A 26,062-nucleotide genomic window follows, 5' to 3' on the forward strand; every position below is an offset into this window, starting at 1 on the left:
TGGGCAGGACAAAGACTGATATGTAGTGGAAATTTCTCTTCTGTGAAAGGATGGTGAGCTAAAGACTCTGGTTGAGACTCTAACCCGGGATATAGGCAGGTAGTAGAGACACTCCCAGAACCCCCTTGTTTTTGCATATTAAGTAGCTTTGGGTTTTCTCTCTAAGCTACCAGGGTAATCAAAACATGGAACCCTTGCTCGCCGTCTTAGAGAGGCACAGGTCCTCCTCACTGACGAGGCCCAACCAGGCCGAAACACGTGTCTGGGGTTGCTGTTGGTACTCTTGTTCAGAAGAGAATTGCCATGCATTTCAGTGCTGGACTGCCCTTGGGCAGGACAAAGACTGATATGTAGTGGAAATTTATCTTCTGTGAAAGGATGGTGAGCTAAAGACTCTGGTTGAGTCTCTAACCCGGGATATAGGCCGGTAGTAGAGAAACTCCCAGAACCCCCTTGTTTTTGCATATTAAGTAGCTTTGGGTTTTCACCCTAAGCTACTAGGATAATCCAGACGTGGAACCCTTGCTCGCCGTCTTAGACAGGCACAGCTCGACCTCACTAACGAGGCCCAACCAGGCCGAAACACGTGTCTGGGGTTGCTGTTGGTACTCTTGTTCAGAAGAGAATTGCCAGGCATTTCGGTGCTGGACTGCCGTTGGGCAGGACAAAGACTGATATGTAGTGGAAATTTCTCTTCTGTGAAAGGATGGTGAGCTAAAGACTCTGGTTGAGACTCCAACCCGGGATATAGGCCGGTAGTAGAGAAACTCCTAGAACCCCCTTGTTTTTGCATATTAAGTAGCTTTGGGTTTTCACCCTAAGCTACTAGGGTAATCCAGACGTGGAACCCTTGCTCACCGTCTTAGAGAGGCACAGCTCAACCTCACTGACGAGGCCCAACCAGGCCGAAACACGTGTCTGGGGTTGCTGCTGGTACTCTTGTTCAGAAGAGAATTGCCAGGCATTTCAGTGCTGGACTGCCCTTGGGCAGGACAAAGACTGATATGTAGTGGAAATTTCTCTTCTGTGAAAGGATGGTGAGCTAAAGACTCTGGTTGAGACTCTAACCCGGGAAATAGGCCGGTAGTAGAGAAACTCCCAGAACCCCCTTGTTTTTGGGTAATAAATGTGCCCAAAAGCAACTCATTCGTGGTCAGGATAGTCGTGCCCAAAATCTACATCAGTGTCTCTAGGGAAGGTTCAAGAAAAGTCCAAAGCAAAGGTTCTTTCAGTTCTTGTTAGGGCCTGGTTTGGGTACTTCCTGGTGGCTGTAATCAAATGAAACCAAATCTGGGGGTAAGAGCTCAGTGTCCCAAATATAGCAGAAAGTAATTCTAAGAACACAATGGCCATCATTACGGGTTTGGCAGTATCTGTGCCTGTAACAAAGGTACAGCTGCTGCTGAACCCGTGATTTTACCGGCACCCGCGAATGGGCAATTACCGGGTCATGCCGAGTTTGGCAGACCTGGTAATTGCCCATTTGCAGGTGCCGGCAATAAGGGACTCCCCACCCCCATTCGGCCCCATAGGGCTGAATAGGAATGGGAGCTCGGATGCACTGGCACCGTTCATAACAGTGCCGGTGGATCCACGAGTTGTGCTCGCGGGTGCCGCTGTGCCCGCCAGATCCGAAATGGCGGGCAGAGCGAGACCCGCAAGCATAACCCGTAGTATGGCGGTACGGTAGCAAAGGTGCCAGTAGCGATACCGATGCCGTTGTTGCCTTACCGCCATACTTATACTGAGGCCCAATGACTCTACCATCTTGCCTTTTTAGGATGCAATAGAAGTTTCTGGTTTTGGTAGCCTCCTTGAACATTTTCTTTTCAGTCATCCATTCATTAACTTTATTTCGGCAACATACCTTAAAAAGCCACAAAAATACATAACATACAATTAATACATCATTAAAATTGCAACCACAAGTGAAATTACATCGCAATAAGCATGCAAAAGCATCAAATGGATGCAATACTAAGCTTGCGCTTAGAAACTGGTCTCCGGTATTAAGCGCATTATAAAAGAACAATTAATTTAATTATATACATAAAAAAACCACAAATGAGACAAAAGACAAGGCTCATTACGAGTTTGGCATTGTGGGAAAAAAGTGGAGGTAATACCGCTTACCTCCATTTTTTCTGCAATGCCAAACTACACGTTTGCCGGTATTAAGCTGGAGATAACTCCTCCACTTTACCTTAAAAAATCGGCGGCATTACCATCCAGTAATACCGCCCTCAGTAATACTGGAAAAAATGCCCAATTTAGTCCATTAAAAGGGGTTTTACAAAGGCAAACCACCACTTGTAAACAGGTGGTAGTACCACCAGACGTAATACCTCCAGTGGTAAAACTGCCTGAGCAAGTGGCGGCATCAGTAATTCCGTTTGCCAGTATTCAGGTGAATTTAGTGCTGGAATACTGGCAAATTTGTAATGAGTCCAATGGGTCTCATTACAAGTTTAGCAGTGTGGGAAAAAAGTGGAGGTAATACCGTTTACCTCAATTTTTCCTCCACCAGCAAGCTCCAAGTTTGCCAGTATTACTGCCGCCAGTATTTCCGGATGGTAATACCAGTGATTTTTGAAGGTAAAGTGGAGGAGTTGCCTCTGTAACTCCTTCTCTTTACCCCCAAAAATCACTGTTATTACCGACTGGTAATACCGGCAAAAATCCCCAATGGACATGGGGATTTACACCGGCAAACCGCCACTTGCAATCAGGTCATATTACCGCCAGAGTTAATACCACCGGTGGTAATACCGGAAAACTCTTATTGAGCCCCAAAGTTCTTGTGCAGATAGGGTACGGTGTGGGGTCCTCATCCCACATCTCAAGGCTGCACTGGAGCCTGATGGCTGATTCTGTATTGGTGTCACATTGTAGCGGGCCTTAAAGTGAGTCCTGGAGACATAAAAGGTCACACCGTAAAATCTTTACATGGTCCTCGGTAGGACTTCACCTTCACTTAGGCTCCTGTTTCTACAGCCTCACAACCCAAGCTGTTTCTCATCCTCAACCTACTCTTTTGTACCTCTCTCCCTATCTTATCATCATGCTTATGATTCTTCTCACATCTTCTCCTTACCTTCTCTTAATAGCTCCTTTTTAACTTCACTCACTACCTCCCTTTTAAACACCTCTCTATCGAGAGCAAACTTTGCAATCGCTCTCTTCCAACTTTCTGCACCCTCTTTCCCCATCATCGACCCGACGCTTTACCAGTAAGGTCAGGCAGAGGACGTCATCACACTCTCCATCAGCACATGTGGAAATGGTGCGATCATATTGTTTATTGGAAATATGAGCTGTTGAGCAGTTGCACACAGCACTGCAGCGCTGCTACTGTGTTTTAATCACCCCTGAAACAGTGGATGGAGATTAAAAGATAAGGAGGCAGAGACTCAGTTGCCCTCTCTGTCCACCGTCACTGAAATATGACAGTCAGGAGGAAGGGGTGTGTTAAAACAGCATGTATGTATCAGGGACGTAATTTCACCAAAATGCCAGAGTAGCAGAAGTGACATCACACAACCCTTGACCTCTGATGACATCACATCAAGTGATGTCATTTGACCCCGCCCCTAAGTGACATCACTGGAAGTGGTGGCACATGACCTTCAGATGCGTCTAACATCTGTGTTTCCAGTTACACTCATACACCTCTCGCATCCACTCACACTGCATCCTCAACACAGGCACGCACCCACCCATCCAGAACATTCAAACACACACTATCACAATCATACTCATTCACCCACCAGTCACTCACACGTAAACCTTCGCTTACATTCACACTCACTGCATTCTCCACACAGGCACCTACCCAGAACAAACACACTATCACATTCCTACTCATTCACTCCCCAGTCACACTCACTCATACACCTTCTCTTATTTCACTGCATTATCTACACAGGCACATACCCACTCACCCACCCAGAACATTCAAAAACACACACTCTCAAGTTTCTTCTCAATCTCCCACCATTCACTGACCCAGAACGGGTGTGGCAGGGCCCCCTGCATCCCACCAGTGGCTGGAGTGCTTGCTACTTAAACGCTCACATGTTGGAGTAGGTTTGTCACACCCACATCTGTCTTCCTCGTCCCACTCCTAACAGATTGTGAGAACTGGGAGGAGGAAGACAAGACTAGGCGTAATGTTGACCACCTTCTGGTAAGTCAACTGTGACAGCCTCATAGGTTTTGTTACCATAGGAGAAAAGCCCCAAATATCCCCCTGCAAGACACCAATCATCGCTCGACAGAGACACATGTGGACCCAACCCACAGTCTGCACCTGCCCACTACTTCTTTCTTTCTTTCTTTTTTTCTTTCTTTCTTTCTTTTTTTCTTTCTTTCTTTCTTTCTTTCTTTCTTTCTTTCTTTCTTTCTTTCTTTCTTTCTTTCTTTCTTTCTTTCTTTCTTTCTTTCTTTCTTTCTTTCTTTCTTTCCTTCTTTCTTCCCCATACTTTACCATCCATCCACCCACCCACCCATCCAGGGCCGGCGTCAGGGCCTTTCAGTTTTGCTGGTTGAAATGTGCCACAAGCCTCAGGGAGCTTGCTAGCAGCTGCCCCCATGTTAGCAGTGTTACGGCACAGCAACGCCTTTGAATGAGTCCCGTGATAATCAACAGTTTTAGCACCTCCCTGCTTTTCTCTGTCTCCAGCGTAATTTAAGCACCCTAACGTGTCTCAGATTGCTTCCCCATCCTATAGGCATGGTGCCCCCAAACATCATGTTGAAACGGTCCCACATGAGCCCTGACACATATCCATCCATCCATCCATCCATCCATCCATCCATCCATCCAGTCCACCCCTCCCACCACACACTCCCTGTGCGACCCCAGGCGAGCCCCAAATGACATTCCTGGTATGTATATTGATTAAGGTTTATAGTCAAAAAGTCGAAAACATAATGTCGAATAGCAAAAATGTCGAAAAAAAAATGTCGAATGTAAAAAAGTCGAAAACACATACATATAATAGGAAAAGTCATAATTTCGAGAAAAAAAATGTCGAAAAAAAAATCGAAAACCCAAAACACTTTTTTTTTTTTTTTTTTTACCCAGATAGTAACATTTATTATGGGGGGGGGTCCCCCCCCAACCTCCCCATCCCAAACCCCTACCCCAACCCCCCCCCTCCTCCCCATCCTTCCACCCCCCATAGATATACCTTTAATTATTTTAAAAAAATCTTTAATATAATATTAAATAATTAATTAATTATTAAAAAAACCATCCCAAACCCCTATCCCCATCCTCCCCATCACCCCCACCCCCCATGGAAATACCTTTAATTATTTTTAAAAAAAAGTTTAATAAAATATTTATTATTAACACATAAAATCGAAAAAAATCGAAAAAAAGTCGACATTTTTGTTTTTTGACATTTTTGTTTTTCGACTAAATATTTTCGACATTTTTACTTTCGAAAATATTGTATTCGACATTATGACTGGATACCATTGATTAACATAGCACACACCTAGCCAATTAGTAGCCGGAATACGGGTAACGTGTGGTTCCAAAGTAAGTGAAATGATCAGAAGGCAAACACATGGTGCACACCGGAGGCGTGGGGAAAATAAAGGGAAATATTGAGATGCTGAAGAGAGGACAGCAATGGCGCAGAGAACTCTGAATAAGGCGTGATATGCAGCTGTATGATGGATTCCCGATGCATAGAAATGAGGATACGAAGACGTGAGAAAGGGAATACATGAATTCCTTAAGCCTCTTCCACTTTTTCTGTTTCTTACAAATAAATGCTGAAAGGAAACAGAGTGATTTCCGTCTGTACAAATCAGTATAAACGGAAAACAGAGAGCCTTATTTATTAAGAAGAGTTGTCGACTGGGGTACAGGACAGGTTGTCTTGTAGGGGAACGGGTGCTCTAGCTCAGCAGGTGAGTTAGGGGAGGAGACAAGAGAGGACAGAAGGGACTGGTGAAAGAAGTAGGAGGTGGGAGAAAGAGGGGGAGAGTAAGGGTGTCACTGATTTTAGCAAGCTAGCATGAGAAGTAGGAGGTGGGAGAAAGAGGGGAGGGCTAGCGTGTCACAGATCTTAGTGAGCATGAATGGGAAGTAAGAGTTGGAAGAAAGAGGGGGAAGAGTTAGTGTGTCACAGATCTTGGTGAGCTGGCATGAGAAGTAGGAGGTGGGAGAGAGAGGGGAAGGCTAGCTTGTCACAGATCTTAGTGAGCTTGCTTGAGAAATAGGAGGTGGGAGAGAGAGGGGAGGGCTAGCGTGTCACAGAACTTACAGATCTTTAATAAGAAGAAGAAGGGGAAGTCATTGCCAATGAAATAGAGGAATGCTTGCTCAATGGAGAAGACCAGAAGTGAGCAGGTGTTAACTAGGAAGGATAGGCCATGAGCTAGATAGGGATCAAGGGCACCAGATGCAAACGTTTGTTTATTTAGCAGGGAGCTGGGCTACGGGAGAGTGGAATGTGAACCAAACCCATGACGTGAATAAGCGAGCGGTCAGATGGAGCTGGATTGGTAGAAAGGGAAGATGAGGTGAGCGAGACTGCTAGAAAGACATGGTAGAGTGAGTTGCCAAGGAGGTGAACAGGTTGGTTATGGAGGGCAGTCAGTGAGAGGTCAAAGAGTAGGGATCTGAGGTCAAGTGGGTGGAGGATCAGATTTTTGGAAGTTGAAGCCCCCCAAATGGCTAATGAAGCCTCTTTGGGAAGGGGTCGAGAAGCAGGTGAATATCTGTAAGGAAGGAGTTGAAAAGGCTAGAATAGGGAATACATGAATTCCTTAAGCCTCTTCCACTTTTTTCTGTTTCTTACAAATAAATGCTGAAAGGAAACAGAGTGATTTCCGTCTGTACAAATCAGTATAAACGGAAAACAGAGAGCCTTATTTATTAAGAAGAGTTGTCGACTGGGGTACAGGACAGGTTGTCTTGTAGCTCTAGCTCAGCAGGTGAGTTAGGGGAGGAGACAAGAGAGGACAGAAGGGACTGGTGAAAGAAGTAGGAGGTGGGAGAAAGAGGGGGAGAGTAAGGGTGTCACTGATTTTAGCAAGCTAGCATGAGAAGTAGGAGGTGGGAGACAGAGGGGAGGGCTAGCGTGTCACAGATCCTAGTGAGCTTGAATGGGAAGTAGGAGGTGGGAGAGAGAGGGGGAAGAGTTAGCGTGTCACAGATGTTATAGATCCTGGATGGGAAGTAAGAGTTGGAAGAAAGAGGGGGAAGAGTTAGTGTGTCACAGATCTTGGTGAGCTGGCATGAGAAGTAGGAGGTGGGAGAGAGAGGGGAAGGCTAGCTTGTCACAGATTTTAGCGAGCTTGCTTGAGAGGTAGGAGGTGAGAGAGAGAGGGGACGGCTAGCGTGTCACAGAACTTAGTGAGCTTGCTTGAGAAGTAAGGGGCGGGAGAGAGATGGGAGGGCTAGCGTGTCACAAATCTTAGTGAGCTTGCTTGACAAGTAGGAGGTGGGAGAGAGAGGGGAGGGCTAGCATGTCACAGATGTTAGCAAGCTTGCTTGAGAAGTAGGAGGTGGGAGAGAGAGGGGAGGGCTAGCGTGTCACAGATCTTAGTGAGCTTGCTTGAGAAGTAGGAGGTGGGAGAGAGAGAGGGAGGGCTAGCGTGTCACAGATCTTAGTGAGCTTGCTTGAGAAGTAGGAGATGGGAGAGAAAGGGGGAAGAGTTAGCGTGTCACAGATCTTAGTGAGCTTGAATGGAAAGTAGGAGGTGGAAGAGAGAGGGGGAGAGTTAACGTGTCACAGATCTTACAGATCTTGGATGGGAAGTAGGAGGTGGGAGAGAGAGGGGAAGGCTAGCATGTCACAGATCTTAGTGAGCTTGCTTGAGAAGTAAGAGGCGGGAGAGAGAGGGGAGGGGAGGGCTAGCGTGTCACCAATCTTAGTGAGCTTGCTTGAGAAGTAGGAGGTGGGAGAGAGAGGGGAGGGCTAGCATGTCAAATATCTTAGCAAGCTTGCTTGAGAAGTAGGAGGTGGGAGAGAGAGGGGGGGCTAGCGTGTCACAGATCTTAGTGAGCTTGCTTGAGAAGTAGGAGGTGGGAGAGAGAGGGGAAGGCTAGCATGTCACAGATCTTAGTGAGCTTGCTTGAGAAGTAAGAGGCGGGAGAGAGAGGGGAGGGGAGGGCTAGTGTGTCACGAATCTTAGTGAGCTTGCTTGAGAAGTAGGAGGTGGGAGAGAGAGGGGAGGGCTAGCATGTCAAATATCTTAGCAAGCTTGCTTGAGAAGTAGGAGGTGGGAGAGAGAGGGGAGGGCTAGCGTGTCACAGATCTTAGTGAGCTTACCTGAGAAGTAGGAGGTGGGAGAGAGAGGGGATAGCTAGCATTTCACAGATCTTAGCAAGCTTGCTTGAGAAGTAGGAGGTGGGAGAGAGAGGGGAGGGCTAGTGTGTCACAGATCTTAGTGAGCTTGAATGGGAAGTAGGAGGTGGGAGAGAGAGGGGTAGAGTTAACGTGTCACAGATCTTACAGCTCTTGGATGAGAAGTAGGAGGTGGGAGAGAGAGGGGAAGGCTAGCATGTCACAGATCTTAGTGAGCTTGCTTGAGAAGTAAGAGGCGGGAGAGAGAGGGGAGGGGAGGGCTAGTGTGTCACAAATCTTAGTGAGCTTGCTTGAGAAGTAGGAGGTGAGAGAGAGAGGGGAGGGCAAGCATGTCACAGATCTTAGCAAGCTTGCTTGAGAAGTAGGAGGTGGGAGAGAGAGGGGAAGGCTAGCTTGTCACAGATCTTAGTGAGCTTGCTTGAGAAGTAGGAGGTGGGAGAGAGAGGGGAGGGCTAGCGTTTCACAGATCTTACAGATCTTTAATAAGAAGAAGAAGGGGAAGTCATTGCCAATGAAATAGAGGAATGCTTGCTCAATGGAGAATACCAGAAGTGAGCAGGTGTTAACTAGGAAGGATAGGCCATGAGCTAGATAGGGATCAAGGGCACCAGATGCAAACGTTTGTTTATTTAGCAGGGAGCTGGGCTACGGGAGAGTGGAATGTGAACCAAAACCATGACGTGAATAAGCGAGCGGTCAGATGGAGCTGGATTGGTAGAAAGGGAAGATGAGGTGAGCGAGACTGCTAGAAAGACATGGTAGAGTGAGTTGCCAAGGAGGTGAACAGGTTGGTTATGGAGGGCAGTCAGTGAGAGGTCAAAGAGTAGGGATCTGAGGTCAAGTGGGTGGAGGATCAGATTTTTGTAAGTTGAAGCCCCCCAAATGGCTAATGAAGCCTCTTTGGGAAGGGGTCGAGAAGCAGGTGAATATCTGTAAGGAAGGAGTTGAAAAGGCTAGAAGGCAGACAAGGAAGAGAGTAAAGCAGGGAGAGCAAGGATTGTATTATCAGAGAATTCAAAAGAGAACCGGAGAATTCAGATGGTGTTAAAATGTACAGTGTTTTCATTAAACCCAGAAAAATGGATTTCCTTTTAAACAAAACAATGAAGTTATCGTGATACAGTAGGTGACATATGAGAACATCTTGATGTGCAGAATTATGAAAAACAAATGATATGCCAACATATAGGAATTCCAAGGTATACAGACACCTTTGTTATGGGAAAATAAACAATGTATGAAATGTGGAGAGTTCATGAAATGCAAAAATATAGTGATTTCATGTTTTGCAAAGATATAAAGAACTAATTTTGAGCAGCAAGACAAGGAATAGGATGTGGCACTAATGACACACATACATGTAAAGTCTTCATAGAATGCAACAGCATGAAAACAATTGTGCGTTGAACACATATAAGGAACTAGCAGATATACGTGGCACTGCCTGGGCTGCAAAGTAACCAACCGTTTAATATGGGTTTCCACTGCTGCCCTGGCATCATCTTTACGCCGACCATCAGGCGACTGCATCAGCCTGTGGTCTGGCTTGTCTCTGTTCTGGTGTGTCATACTGCCTCAGGGCTGCCTGCCTGCTTGCTTGTGCTTGATGACTTTCATGTCGTTGTTCAACTGTCTCTGCTTCCTTGGCTGCCTGTTTACGCCTAGCATCAGGCGACTACATCAATCTGTGGTCTGGCTTGTCTCTGTTCTGGTGTGCCATGCTGCCTCAGTGCTGCCTCAGTGCTGCCTGTCTGCTTGCTTGTGCTTGATGACTTTTATGGCATTGCTCAACTGTCTCTGCTTCCTTGGCTGCCTCTTTACGCCGAGCATCAGGCGACTGCATCAGCCTGTGGTCTGGCTTGTCTCTGTTCTGGTGTGTCATACTGCCTCAGTGCTGCCTGCCTGCTTGCTTGTGCTTGATGACTTTTATGGTGTTGTTCAACTGTCTCTGCTTCCTTGGCTGCCTGTTTACGCCTAGCATCAGGCGACTACATCAATCTGTGGTCTGGCTTGTCTCTGTTCTGGTGTGCCATGCTGCCTCAGTGCTGCCTCAGTGCTGCCTTTCTGCTTGCTTGTGCTTGATGACTTTTATGGCATTGTTCAACTGTCTCTGCTTCCTTGGCTGCCTGTTTACGCCTAGCATCAGGCGACTACATCAATCTGTGGTCTGGCTTGTCTCTGTTCTGGTGTGCCATGCTGCCTCAGTGCTGCCTCAGTGCTGCCTGTCTGCTTGCTTGTGCTTGATGACTTTTATGGCATTGTTCAACTGTCTCTGCTTCCTTGGCTGCCTCTTTACGCCGAGCATCAGGCGACTGCATCAGCCTGTGGTCTGGCTTGTCTCTGTTCTGGTGTGTCATACTGCCTCAGTGCTGCCTGCCTGCTTGCTTGTGCTTGATGACTTTTATGGTGTTGTTCAACTGTCTCTGCTTCCTTGGCTGCCTGTTTACGCCTAGCATCAGGCGACTACATCAATCTGTGGTCTGGCTTGTCTCTGTTCTGGTGTGCCATGCTGCCTCAGTGCTGCCTCAGTGCTGCCTGTCTGCTTGCTTGTGCTTGATGACTTTTATGGCATTGTTCAACTGTCTCTGCTTCCTTGGCTGCCTCTTTACGACGAGCATCAGGCGACTGCATCAGCCTGTGGTCTGGCTTGTCTCTGTTCTGGTGTGTCATACTGCCTCAGTGCTGCCTGCCTGCTTGCTTGTGCTTGATGACTTTTATGGTGTTGTTCAACTGTCTCTGCTTCCTTGGCTGCCTGTTTACGCCTAGCATCAGGCGACTACATCAATCTGTGGTCTGGCTTGTCTCTGTTCTGGTGTGTCATGCTGCCTCGGTGCTGCCTCAGTGCTGCCTGTCTGCTTGCTTGTGCTTGATGACTTTTATGGCATTGTTCAACTGTCTCTGCTTCCTTGGCTGCCTCTTTACGCCGAGCATCAGGCGACTGCATCAGCCTGTGGTCTGGCTTGTCTCTGTTCTGGTGTGTCATACTGCCTCAGTGCTGCCTGCCTGCTTGCTTGTGCTTGATGACTTTTATGGTGTTGTTCAACTGTCTCTGCTTCCTTGGCTGCCTCTTTATGCCGAGCATTAGACAATTTGCGGATTGTTTCTTGGGTGGCACGATGACTGAATTACAGGCTTTTTGCCACTGGAAATGTACACTTCTTGAGTGCCCATAAGAATAATTTCATGGATCATCTTGTACTAATAATCCTGAGTTACTTGTATTAATGTTTGGTGCAATTGTAGCTTTTATGGTAGCCGTATGTCAAGCAAATGTTTAGCTTTTGTTACGGTCATTTGTTTAGAATAATTGTTGTGGTGGTTTGTTAAGCAAAATGAGCATCAGTTCCAATTTCATCCACCAAAAGCCCCAGTTAAGCAACTTCAAGGTCATCAAAATAAGCATTTGTTTTGATTTGATGCCCCAGGGGTGCCGCTCCAGCAACTTTCAACCACACCATTAGAATACTCATCAAACGTTACCCCTGTTAGGCCACTTTAGAGCCCTGTAGATAGTCCCCCCTCCATTTCTATAGCTGACAGACAGGCAGACAGACGTTCAAAAATATAGATTGGATTTAGGATGTACAGAAGTAAGAATAATTGTGATGATCAGAAATATGGAGATATGAGTTGGTTTGACGATTTTGTTTGCATGTCTGTGCAAGCTTCACCTGGTCTGATTTATTTCATTTGTGATCTTCTTGAGCAGAATGTCTTATGTCCTGAATGATGCTTTCCTGTCTGGAGGACTTTGACATTAAGATTGGACTTGATGTGTTCTGATTTGGTTTAGGAAGGATTTGAAAGACGCTGTCGAAAAGCTGATAGAAAAAAAGCGCCAAAAACTTTCAACTGCTGATAAGCTGGAGGAGAACATGGATTTTGCATCTGAACTAATTTTCGCTCAGGTATTGACAGTTTCTTAGCTTTTTGCATCAAAATGTCTTTTGTTGCACGCTTCTTCGTCTCGTCAAATCTTACATAAATTTGAAAACTGAGTGTTTACAGTGTAATTACAAAATCATCTATATTTATTCAGCCAACTGGAACCCACAATACTAAACCTTTGCCTACCAGCGAAGACCCCCTTAGTGTTGAGATTCAGTGCCTTTTCGCCATTAGTGATATTATGGGTGCTTAAATCCTCGCTGCACAATGGGCGTGGGTGTGCCTTCATGAATGCATGGAATTTTAGTAGCGCTCACCTTCTATTCAGATTATTTCAGATTTATAAACCGCAGGAAAGGCCATTATTGAGGACATTATTGAAGGATAATTGTCTGCCCTCAAGTTCTGGCTCAAGGTGAAGCCAAAAGCCAAAATATAGGGAAAGGAAATTATCCCAAGCAACAATGACCCTGCCCATGGTTTATAAGGCTAGTAGCAGTTTGTATAGATAATTTTATTTAATTTAAACTCAATGTATTTTTATTTCCTTAATTTTCCCTTTTCTATTTGGCTGGGTAATAATCCAACACTGGCCATCTTTGGAATTCAGCAATACACATTGAAGGCGTGTGCATCATTGTGGAGAATTGAACACGTTCATCCTGAGGATCGCAGAATCGAAATAAGTGCACAGCAAAATCTGAATGATTTGAATCCAATAATTCAATCAAAAAAACTCAAGGAACAATACCAGCGCATCAAAGAGGAAGACTTTTCCTACATACTCAGGCATACTGTCATGTCTCAGTTATATGTCTGCTCCCTTAAGCCCTTGGGTACCGGGAGCGCATTTCAAATTGATAAATAAATAAATTAAATTAAATAAATACAGAGAACGCAAGCTTTTCAGGGTTCACCACTCTTACTCATACTGTCGCCAGCTACGTGCGAGTAGTCGTGTTTTTTTCAGAAAATCTAAAACTTTGTTGTGGTTGTGTGTGTTGAGTGTTCAGGAGAGTCGTGGCTTCCAGGCAAAGTGATTTGATAGCCCGTAGTAGATGAGGCTGGTGGGCAATAAGGCTGGTTCCGTTCTGTGCATCCGATGAACCCCTGGAGGACGGATGCAGGTCCTCTAAAGACTTTGCCTGTGTAATTGCTCATAGTGGTACCATCAGCAGTTTCTCTTTTAGAAAGGCTTGGACCAATGAAGTTGATACATGCCCTCATTCCATACATTTAGACGGGCCGCTGTCAAGGTGGCAATTGCAATGCCTTGGCTAACAGGTTTAATATCTCTGAGCATATGGTGATGTGCAAATGATCTTCGCTTTTAACCGTGGTTGTCGGATAAGAGTCGATCCGGGAAATTAAGGCTTCCATATTTAATCAACGAAACTGGTGTGCAATTTGAGGGATAAACTGAACAATGTTGTGTGATTATACAACTGGCCTAAAAAGGCATCAAAGCTTGCTTTGCAGGGATTCACTGGAATGCCCCCTGTTTCGGGAAAATACACAATTCTTTGTTTTAATTGCTTAAAATGCCACTAAAGAAACAGTGGTCACATAATGCAAGGGCGAGGATCTGGTAACTTTATGATTTGAGTTTGCTGTGGGTCTTCCTACAGTGATAATCCATTGATTGTGCAAACTCATTGAGTCTATGCCCCTTCTCCAACTGTACATGTTTTTCCAAACACAGTAGAAACCTGGTACAAAAAGATGAAAATTGCCTCTTCCAAACAGAAATGCAAAAACAGTTATTTTTTGTTCCTCTTCAAAACCTACAACCCCCTCCAATATCTTTTTTCTTTCTGCCTGTCTCTGTTCAGATGTAACAAATGTAAATATAATTATAAATGTGCCGGTCCAGTAACACCGGTGCCGGTAAGCCTACCGGCACAATTGATACTGGACCGGCACACTATGAGTCTGCAGGCGCATGCCGTCCTGCCCGCCAGGGTCAGACCTGGCGGACGGGAGGGCACCTGCCCGCAGACTCTCACGGGAGCACTGGCACTGTTGCACGCGGTGCCGCTGCTTCCGTGCTCCCCATTCCCTCTGAGTCCTATGGGACTCAAATGGGGATTTACATTTTCCGGCGCCCCGACTTCACGGACCGCCGGGGCTGTAGTGCCCTGGTGTTTCCGTGAAGTCAAGCGCCAGAAAAATGTGCAAGTCCAGCGGCAACCGGCCGGTTTTACTGGCACGGTTACCGCCAGACTTGTAATGAGGCCCCAAGGTATTTTTCAATGATATAATGTAAGTGGTTTTACAGATTTCCCATGAATCCCTGTGGCAGTCATTACAGTAGAAATATCAACAACAAGGCGTGGGTGTTCCGATCTGCTTCCATGGTAACCATCACCAGAGAGGGATTGCCCAAAGAATTCCTTCTGCCCTAGCCAAGTTGTGCCAGTTTGCTCCTCGGGCTGAAGGTGGGGCCATTTCCCCTCTGGTGCTGTTTCTTGCTACCAGTCATTAACGATGATTACTGCCCTTTGATATTTTCTGCCTTTCTCCACTTCGCCTACCAGAGCAGACTGATCCTGCGGTGTTGTAATGCAGTTGTCTATTGAAGTCCAGCCCAGATTTAGTCGAGCATTGTTCTGCCTTCATCTGAGCAATGTTTTGGGGGCAATCCAGAGAGCCTACTAATACCCACTACAAAGCAGGGTTACTCCTGTGGGCCTAACTCAATCCTGAATAGCGGACCAAGAAGTCCCCTAAATGAGTGACCACCACACATGACATGATAGGTTATTTAGGTTTCTAAGCGCGGACCCGGGGATCGAACCCGTGTTGCTCTGTGTCGTCTTGCGTCCAAGGCGAGCACGTTGCCCCTGAGCTATCCTCTCGAGACACAGACCTCTGCAAGCTTTCCTTTCCCTCTGGTACTTCACACCGTGCAAGAATAAATCCACCTAGTGGTAAACCCGTTTTACCACTTGCCCCGGCGGAGAGGAATTCCTTTTATAAACCCTCTGCTCCTTTCTTACTGCTCGAACCTGCAGCATAGGAGGGCACGTCGTTGATAGCACAAACTATTAAACATACATTTGATCCACAGATATGCATATGCCGTTAGATCAGAAAGTGCTGCGGCTATAATTAATATAAGAAGGATTATGAAGGAAGGGAGGAAAAAGGCTCAGCAGCTGGTCATCAGAGCTAGGTGGGATGCTGTCCCGAAATGGGAAGTTGCTGACTGAACTGGATGCAATTTGCACAAGATGCATAGGGATAGAAAAATGTTCTCAGTGATGCAAACGGTTCCATGTGTTAATATCCCCGCTAAAATATCGCCATATTTTTGAGACAATATTGACCCATGGTCCCTGCGGGGGACATCCCCACAGCCCCTGTATTATTTTAAAATGTGAGGGGGGGACCCCCGCAACCCGCACTCCCACAAAATACCCCCCCAAAAATATCGCGCTGTGAGCCACATTTGCGTGCAAAAGAGAATGATCTTTTCCCATGATGCATCTAGACTTGTGAATTTTGAAGTCAACTATCCTTTTAAATTATTTATTGATTTTGAAGAACTATTTTATTTTTAAATTGTTCATGACTTGTTGGTTTACTTGTATTTTACTTTTGAATTGTTAATAATCTTTTGAGCTCACCTGTGCATTTGTTTGCTATTCATCTTCCCTTCCCCTTAGCCTTCCTTTGTTGCGCCTTCCGCTTTTCAGTGATTCTTTTAGAAACGCAAGGACATCATTTTAAGAAGAGAACGCTGCTTTCTCATTGGCCTACCCAACATTGGTGGTTTCCATAAAGCAATGAGAGTTTGTACAATGTGTTTTTCAGAACCGAGGCGAACTTACGTCGCATAACGTGAACCAGTGCATCCTGGAAATGCTGATCGCGGCGCCCGACACAATGTCCGTGTCCCTGTACTTCATGCTTATCCTCGTCGCCCAGCATCCAAGGGTTGAAGAGAAAATCATGGAAGAAATTCACACTCTTATTGGTAAGGACAAGGCCTGCAATTTGTCTCTTTAAAATTACAAAATGATCATCTTTGGCCAATTATGTCTTAATTGTGCTTACCCAAAGGTGTGTTCAGTTCTTCATTGATAGATGGTTGAATTAAAATGAAGACATTTCCCCCACCCCTTCCTCCCAAAGAACAAATATCAGATGGAAGTTGAGAGGATAACAATCTACACATTTTTTTAATGTAGAAGACAGGTCTTCATTTCCTTCTAAAGTAAGGTCATGGGGCCTCGTTACTAGTATTTCAGTAGCAGTAAATGAGTTGGCGATACCATAAAGACCACCGTTTTTGCAGTACCACAGTATTTCAACTTTGGTTTATACTTAAGGAATTTAATCCAGAGAAATGAAAGCATTATCTCTGGCAGTGAATCCTCCAGTCCCTAATGGAGTCCTATAATTCAACAGAGATTTTGCTCTTGTATCTTTGCACAGATATAAAACAAATGTATGCAGTTGTCAGCCTACATACCAATTGGGAAAATTCCAATGGATTCAAAACTCTGCAGCAAGGTTCCTCCTCGCAATCTGCCCCTGAGAACACATCTCTCCAGCACTCAGGACACTCCACTGGCTGCCCATCAGCCAACAGGCCTCCTTCAAAGCCATGTACATGACCCACCGTGCAATTCACAAGAAAGACCCAGAATTCTTCCAAAACAAGGTCACTCGCTACCACTCCACCAGAATCCTCAGATCAGGCTCTGCACACCTCCTGGTAGTCCCTCCCTTCAAGTTCTTCAGATTAGAAGGTGCCTGTTTTTCTGTCCTCACACCCACTTTCTGGAACTCCCCCTGGCTCTCCGATTCATAGATGATCACCTTGTCTTCAGGAAAGCCCTCAAAACTTGTCTGTCCCCCCCAACTTCCTGATCCCCTTCCCTACCTGTGCCGACTCCTGCTTCTCGCGCACATGTTTAATACTGAAAGTCCCCGACCCCAGCACACCCCACCCCCCACCTGCCCATCTGTCAGCTACTAGCCTCTTCTTTCGTTTCAACAGCTTTGCTCTGCCACCCAACCTTCCCTGTGGGACGCCCAAGCAACCATTGAGGTCTCATGTAGTCACTCCAGCTACTTGCACTTAGAACAAAACCTGACAGTGGGCCAGGTATTGCACTCATAAGGTCTTGAAGGGTGGGCATTGCATCACACTTACAATGCACCTTGGAAAAATCACACTGATCGTTCTGTAGGAGGATCATCAGGCACCTCAGACCCAAGCTCGTGGTTGGCACTGCATGTAACTCTAAAGCACAAGAAGGTGGGCCATGCCGCTGCATGTAATCATGAAATGGGGACCTTGTTTACGCACTAGATGGCACTCTAAGAACCTCTTAGAGGGTGAGTATTATGCATTCCTCTAGCACTTGAATCGTCTGTGAAACATAGCACTGTTCCTTGTAAATAGATGCAACCCAGGAGGTAGACGTTGCTTGCACAGCTAACCCATTTCTCCTCTCGCACACCACACCTTCACAACTTACCGGAAGGCACAGGCTCACTCCACACACCCAGCACTCACATATAACACAAATACTATTGCACACCCCCTCTGCCAAAATAATGAAGCTACTTTTAACGACACAACATGTGAACTGTTGCTTCCCACATAACTCTCCATCTCCTTAAAGACAATCCCCGCCTTTAGTCCATAGTATACCTCCACGGCGCCCATACACACTCCAGTTAGACATGGGTGACTAGCAGGGTCTTAGCCACCCTCGCATATCTTTAATGGCTGACATACACACATGTATAATAGCACCCCCCCAAAATCTCCCATACCTCAGAGGGCGTTCAATCAAAAGAACGTTGAGACCATATTTATGGTGAAAGGCGCTATAACATATGACAACATTAATGAATTAAATATTCCAAGATTTTGAATCTTTGATTATTCTAGTAAAAACATGGTTCGATCAAAAGGCCATTTGCTATTTTTCTAAGAACAACATCGACAAAAAAGCCAACAATAGATATTAATGAATGTGCTCGTTTTTCGCCTACAATAAGACTTTGTAAAGGTTAGTACACATCTCATTCTACTCTGATCATCGAAATCTTATCCAAATTTCATATGACTGTATATTTGGAATTGCAAATGTGCTCACCAGTGCTCAACAGTTATGCTGACATATGTCACATTATTATTTTATGTGATTATACAGAATGGTTCTGGTTGCTCTTAAGAGTGGTGTCTAAAATAATGACACCAATTCTTGAACACTGTAAAGGGAGAAGAAGAAAGTGCGGTATTGCAAAAACAAGAGAAAAGGGGGAGAGTAGATCAATTCAATATTTTTAAAAAACATTTGCAACAATAACATTCTTATATTTTGGAAAAGAGAAAGAGGGATAAAAGTCAAAGAAGGTGGACCCATCTCTTTCAAGTGTATGGGTCAACATTGTTATTCATGGGAACAATTGTCGGGTGTGCTGTTGCTCAGCACCCCTTTATTGTATCTAAGTAAGTTTGACAAATTGGAAATGTTTGTTGTTCTTCAGAAATTATTTGATTAAGTATGATATTGAATACTTACCCATTTTACAGTGTTGCCGACAGTTCTCAGTTATTTTTCTTAAGATTAGAGTGATTTATGGATTAAGTTTATATATTTCATCGACTCGATTCTAAATATCCCACAATAGTTGTCATATTACTTTGAGATTGTTCCACATCTAAGAGTTGGATAATATTCCACTATATCAGTTATGGTTAAAATAATTGCTTACCGAAATTCACGATTGCTACTTCACATTAATCAGTGCAAAGGCAAAATATATTCCTTAGAATCAGTGTGCATCTGAAAAAGGATTTGGTAAATTATTCATATCAATCTAGATATTGGAACGCTGTCTACAAGACATAAATGTGGAAGGGCGTACACTTTGGGTTACCTAAGTTTCAGATTGGGCATGTTTAACATGTTGAATCAGTAGTGGCTGGGGTTATTCCACGGTACTTCTGACTGTTGTAATATGTATTCCTTATGGTAGGTGTATAACAAAAAATTAATTGAAGTCATTGTGTCCTTTAGTGATTCTGATAAGGGTGGTGCCTACAGGGAATTGCGTGCAAAGGCTTGCACTAGTGCTTACCTTTTTGTCTGGATCATACCAAATTACCCATCAGGTTTTCACTTAGTAGCTTCGAGTGGCAGGAGGCAACAGTATATTTTCCCGTAATGGATTCTCATCTAAAGGGATTCATAATGTCCATTGTAATTCATGGTCACAAGGACTGCGTAATGAAAGAGATTTGATATGTGAAAATGACTTTGATACTGCATTTATTGTTATGACGGGTGGGTACCGCAATGGCGTAGATGACGTCCTACATGAATGATTGCGTCTGTTGTTGTCAGCCCGAGTTCCGGTATGAATCATAACACCAATATTGTTTGGTGGAATTTGTGTTTGACACAGGTTGATCCGTTTGGTGTATTTGCATTGGTTCAAAGGTCCATGTTGGTGTCTTTAAAATGACTTATTGCTAAAAGTTTAAGAAAACAATATGTTGTGATGGGATATATATTGTGCAATAGTCCCGTGTGTTGTGTAAGAATTAATAGGTAGTAATACTTTTCATGGTCTTCTCAGGATATTACATTAATGACATTTGCAATTCTATTATTACCCGCTGGGTAGATCAGACTTAAGATAGTGCATATCATTGCCTTTCCTGAACTCATAATTTGGCAGATGTACTAACAAAACAAGTGGCAGCAATGGTCCTTGAAGTTGGAGGAATTACCCAAACTCATAACCAGTGGGTTTAAAAAGTCAATTTGGATCTCATTACGAGTTTGGAGTTAATTAGGCAGTAAATCTGCCGAATTACCTCCAAACTCACTTACGATTACTCCCACTTGGTCCCATTGATTTACCACTGGATTTCATGTGGAGAAAGGGCAGTGTTAATCCCCATTTTTGGAGTCCATGTGGATGTTGGCGGAATTAAATTGAGCTGTAATTCTGCCACAATTATTCTGCTGATGTTTTACCTTAAAGGTGAGCAATGAACTCCAGCATGATGCTCGAGATAAATCCTCCACTTCAAGGTCAAACTCAGTATTTGGCAGAGCGGTAAAAGTGTCTGTACTGGAATTACTGCCACTTTCTACCCCACTTCTAACTTGTAATGATGCCCAGTGTTTGCAGTGCTCACTGTTTATTTAGCAGCACATTTATGAAAACGTATTGCTCCATGACATAACATACAGTATTCCCCCACTATCCTCTTAAATGCTATGTTTTTGTCATGAAAGTATGATAATTTAGCATACACCGACACACAGAAATGCTCCATCAGGGGCCATTTTCTTTTTCTGAAAATCCTGCACATTCAATGGATTTCACAGTGTTCCATTGTGTTTGTTACTGCATTGTAAGGATAAATGTGGAGCAACAATGTGCATATCAAAAAGTGTACTTTGTATTCTTGTCATGTTTTGTAGGTGACCGTGACGTCCGGAGCACAGACATGCCGAACTTAAAGGTGACAGAAAACTTTATATATGAAAGCATGAGATACCAGCCGGTTGTTGACTTGGTCATGCGTAAAGCTTTAGCAGATGATGTTATCGATGGCTACTACGTCAAAAAGGGAACCAACATTATCCTGAACCTTGGGCGGATGCACAGGCTTGAATACTTTCCAAAGCCAAACGAATTCACGCTTGAAAATTTCAAGAAGACCGTAAGTCTATCTTCTTTTTCTACAGTACGGATTAGTTTACAAATGATTTGGTGGGAAGAAGGCCAGTACCATTGCTCTATTTTCCTTGTATGTGGGGGAGGCATGAGGAAGCAGAGGCCATTGGATCATGTAATATGGTGGATGGGGTAGGTTGCAGAACAGAAATATCGATTTTGGCCGTTGAGTAACTGTGATCCGAGGAACTGTCTAGTAAAGGGTTATCCAACTTCAGGCCTCGATGGCCCGAAACATGTCAGATTTTCTGGAAATCCCGCATTAGTAATCATGAGATACATTTGCATGCAATGATTCTAAATGTGTGCACCTTTTCCTCATGAATAATAATGAGGGATAGCCTGAAAACTCGTCACGTTTATGGCCCTTGAGGCCTGGAGTTGGACAAGCCTGGTAAGGAGGAAAGGCTTCCAGCACAGAATTTAATTCTTTTAGACTTCACCCCTGGGTGGTCTGCCTTTTAGTCAGCCAGTCAAATCTGTTTATTCAGATTCAAAAAGATCCATCAAACATGTCAAAAAAAGACATTAATTCACAGCGTGACTCATAAACAGTAAACCACAATATATGGCACCAAAAAGCTAAAAAATTGAATTCATCTTAATATCACATTAATAAAATATGAACACTCGAGCAATAAAAGTGAGGGGAACAATATGAGACATACATTAAATAAATGAACAGCCTCACGTCTGGGAATAGTTCTTTTGTGCCATGTGGTTTTTCAGAAGCAGGCAAAGACAAAGGCAGCTCCGACTGAGGGGAGGGACAATAAAAGCAAAAGGGCACGTCTCCATTGTCGTAGGGCGCTAGATCTGAGCACATTTACTAAATATCTTTTATGTATGTCGCTATAGAGTGTTGGGGACCGAAGCAAGGTACGGAAGATACAGTCTGGCTGATGGTTTATCCCAGTTTGCCTCCTCCGGCAGACTGTGCGGAACGGACCAGATTTGTGATTTGAGAGATTGAATCTACAGGCCCTCACTTCTTTCTGGGTTGTTAATATAACAGTCAATCCAACGCTGCCTGCTGCTCTTATAATAAACCAACTGTGTGAGAATTCCCCAGGCTCAGGAGATTCCTTAAAAGTGATCTAGTTAAAGTTTCCTCTTTATTCGTCCACACAGATCGCCACATCAGGATCACCCTTAACCTCAACAGATTGGGAAGGGGTGTGCCAGTATTCAGATGCATGATGTACACAGATGTAGTTGAGGACACACCCAGAAGACGGGCAAGGAAATAATGCCCACCCCCCCTGCTGCATTTCCAAAGCCTGCCTTGTATTTTAAACCTGAAAGGTGTGGGGATGCAGATTAGCTGATCTGTTTGTGACAGGGTCCAGGAAGAATTAAGACGAGCAGTCATCCTTGCTCACCATGCTCTTCGCAAGACATCATGCACTATTACAGGGGTGGAGGGCAGTGGGTGATCTCTACTGAGGACACTGGCTTGAAGCAAGGGAGAGTGCAGGACCTACGTAAAGCTACAGGTTAGAGCTTTGGAGGCCAAGGTTTGGGAGAATGAATGACAAAGGAAAGCAGGTCATCCCAGGGTCAATCCTATTTCAGTAACTGGGAAGCCTCTCTACCCATTGGCATAGTTAGGGGCAATGATTGCCAGGGTTAGAGTTTGGAGGGGGTGGTTGGGGAAAGATCGATAAACAACTGCTATGGTAGATTGGTAAAGAGGTCCACTGCTAAGGCAGAAAGGTGAGTGTGAGGGGGTAGAGGGTTTGGATACCGGTTAAGAGGGGACACAGGATCGATGGGAGGTCACAGGATGCAGGACGAGGTGGTAATGTAACCGATGAAAAGGGAATTCACCATACCGTGAGTGGTAAAAGTGTCCCTTGTTGCGTGAGTGGCGAGAGCCCGGGACTGTGCTGGGAGGAGCGGTGGTGATCCATGCAGTGGAGTAACATGACCCATGCCGTGGTGCAGATAGTGTGACTGGGTGGGCAGAATAAGGGTAATGAGCTGCACTAGATTGGAGAGCGTAAGAGCCTTGCTTGGAAAGAAGGTGCACAATCGGTCAGGTAAAGCAGCCCTTTCCGGGATAATGAGGAAAGTAAAAGCCCACATTGGGGTTCTGTTGCATAGTTGGAGACGAAACGAGACAGTGCTTAGGAAGATTTGACACCCCCAAATAGCACAGAGAGTACCGTGACTCCAAACACATGCACATCTTTGTGTCCCTCTAAAAAACCAAGTGGTCCTGAGTTTCTATGTTGCTCAACATGCATTCACAGAAACCTGCCATGCATGCACATGGAAAAACGCAATTACAGTTGCAAAAAAACAGGTGGAATCCAAAATATAGAAGGCGCGTGCACATGTGCTGTATGCAGAGGCAGACAGTGATTGCAGGCTCCTACCTCTAGCTCCAAATGCACAAACATGGCATGCTCTAGCTACAAATGCACAAACAAGGCATGCTCTATCTCCAAATGCACAACCATGGCATGCAAAACCATGGCATGCTCTAGCTCCAAATGCAAAACCATGGCATGCTCTAGCTCCAAATGCACAACCATGGCATGCTCTAGCTCCAAATCCACAAACATGGCATGCTCTATCTCCAAATGCACAACCATGGCATGCACAACCATGGCATGCTCTAGCTCCAAATGCACAACCATGGCATGCTCTAGCTCCAAATGCACAACCATGGCATGCTCTAGCTCCAAATCCACAAACATGGCATGCTCTAGCTCCAAATGCACAAACAAGGCATGCTCTAGCTCCAAATGCACAACCATGGCATGCACAACCATGGCATGCTCTAGCTCCAAATGCACAACCACGGCATGCTCTAGCTCCAAATGCACTTTAGATAAGAACAACTATGTGGCAGGCTGGACGTTTGCAAAGCTCCAGCCACAGACCTTTTACTTACTTCCTTATCTCTCTCTTGTTGTAAATATAATTCTTGAACAAACAAAAGATGCCTATCTGCATGGAAAATAATACTGATATGGTATTACTGTTTTGGCCATTCAATTGAATGGCCTATTTTATTTCAACCAAGCCCATAACTGCATATAAAATTGCCAGAATACAATTATTAAAATGACGCACCAAAAAGATGCAAAGCAGTAATGCATTCCAGGATGCACGCAGGGCGTCATTTAGGGGTCGCTAGGGCTCGCTAATGCGACCCCCGAGGTCTTCCTTGCTACCCCTGTGGTCTCCCTTGCTACCCCTAAAAAAAAAAAAAAAAAAAGAAGAAAGTGTAATTTGTTTTCTTTTTATTTTTGTAATGCATGCTCCTAGGCTGTGACCAGCGCCATGTGGCTCTTTGCTTCTGGAGTGGCTGGCGTTCTTGTTCAGGCCTCTTAAACAAAAATGAACAGCGGTTCTAACAGTCTAACACTTTCAGCAGTGACCCTAAATAAGAAAGAATAGGAATACCAAATAATGTGTCTTTCTGGAACTATATACAATAACTGCTAGACACATTAAAGGTTTATTTCAGGCACACTTCAGGGGGTGAGTCACTGATTTAGTCTGTAATTAAACACCTCAACTCAGTCTTTGATCCTTCTGAGGTCGATAAATGAGTACCAACACAGGTTGGGTGATATTGTATGTATATTTTTTCTATATAAAGCGCTTAAGTGTAAGTGCTATATAATAACACATCATTATCATTTGTCCAAGTACGTCTGCTTGTGTTCACAGTAATTTGGTAATATGGGCTGATACACACTGATCTTAACAATACATATGGCGATCCATTCTTGTATGAAATGTATATCACTTTATAGTGATATCGTAAACATATTTTTCATAGTGTACTTAGGAACAGCGCTATGTTATGCCACTTCCTGTTTTTTCATGGGGTGAAAGGTCGTGTTCCATCGCTTCTAGCAATATCAATTCAGGGTGGAGTCTGATGACATCACTTCCTGTGACGTCCCTGGATGCACTCAGTGATGATGCTCAGACATGTATATGGCAGTTCTAGATCCTGCCATGCCCCGTGGTGCAGCACTATGTCCCCCGTGGTGCAGCACTATGTCCCCCGTGGTGCAGCACTATGTCCCCCGTGGTGCAGCACTATGTCCCCTGTGGTGCAGCATGGCAGGGCGAGCTTTCATTTTTTAGCTGCTTTGTTCCCTGTGCACTCTCTTTCGTTCATTGATTCTGCTTCTGGTCAGTGGGACTTCTATATCTTCTTTCATTGGTTCAGAGCTGGTCTTATGTGCTCACAGGCACTCTTCTGTTTTCTGGTCTCCGGATACATTTCGTGCCCATTGGTATCTTTTGTGCTCTCTGGAGTATGTTCACTGTGCCCTCTGGCATCCCTTGTATTGTCTGGTACATGTTAACTGTGTTCACTGGTTCTGTAGTGGTCTTTGCTGGGTTTGCAGCTGGAGGTAACTCCTCCACTTAATCGCCAGTATTATCATCCGGTAATACCGGCACAGGTAATACCGGGAAACTTGTAGTTTGACAGTGCGGGACAAATGCAGGTAAACGGATTTACCTCCACTTTTTTGCTGCACTACCAAACTTGCAATGAGCCCCACTATCTTTCAGTTTATAAGATAGGGAAACTCTTACACTGTAAAATGTGATAAGACTATTTTGCAAATTGTGGTTTAATGCGCTCATTAAGGCATTAATCCAAAAGTTGAAATGCGCGTTGACGGCGTCCTAATTTCACTGAGTCCTGCTCGTCTAGGTACGAGTCTTTAATTCACAAGGGTCCCCTGCGACAAGAAACAGGCACCTAATAGCCAAAACTGTACATATTGCTTTGGATCTTTCTGGTGCTCTGGCATCTCTTCTGCTCCTCCTGTGCAGGCGTAAAAGGGAAACCCTCCAACAATACCCCTCGAGGACTGTCAAGCAGTTAAACACAGATCAATCACCCAAGTCATTAGGCTGTTGGGGAAGGTGGGAAGAATTGGACAAGGTACAGTCGGATACCCTATAATGGAGATTACTATTCATGAGGACAAGGCATGTCATATGGCCTTTTTAAACCAATTGAAAAGACGGAAGCGAGCAGCCATAAGATTTGGTTTCGAGGTCTTACACTGATACTCCACTTTAAACTTTTTAAAAAAAATATAGTTTAGAAAATTAGTAAGACATAAAATAATTACTTA

At 44.6% G+C, this 26,062-nt stretch overlaps 1 protein-coding gene across 1 annotated transcript in view; it reads left to right on the top strand.

Annotated features, from left to right (window-relative positions):
- The window catches only part of CYP19A1 (cytochrome P450 family 19 subfamily A member 1), a 332,239-nt gene that overhangs the window by 301,047 nt on the left and 5,130 nt on the right, over positions 1 to 26,062 (top strand). Inside the window, exons 7-9 of the mRNA XM_069625283.1 lie at positions 12,124 to 12,238; positions 16,035 to 16,197; positions 20,684 to 20,925. Coding sequence (XP_069481384.1) covers positions 12,124 to 12,238; positions 16,035 to 16,197; positions 20,684 to 20,925 — 520 coding nt within the window. The remainder of the gene's footprint in view (positions 1 to 12,123; positions 12,239 to 16,034; positions 16,198 to 20,683; positions 20,926 to 26,062) is intronic.

This window comes from Ambystoma mexicanum, chromosome 11 (assembly GCF_040938575.1).
Source record: "Ambystoma mexicanum isolate Mex_15411 chromosome 11, UKY_AmexF1_1, whole genome shotgun sequence".
NCBI classification, from domain to species: domain Eukaryota; kingdom Metazoa; phylum Chordata; class Amphibia; order Caudata; family Ambystomatidae; genus Ambystoma; species Ambystoma mexicanum.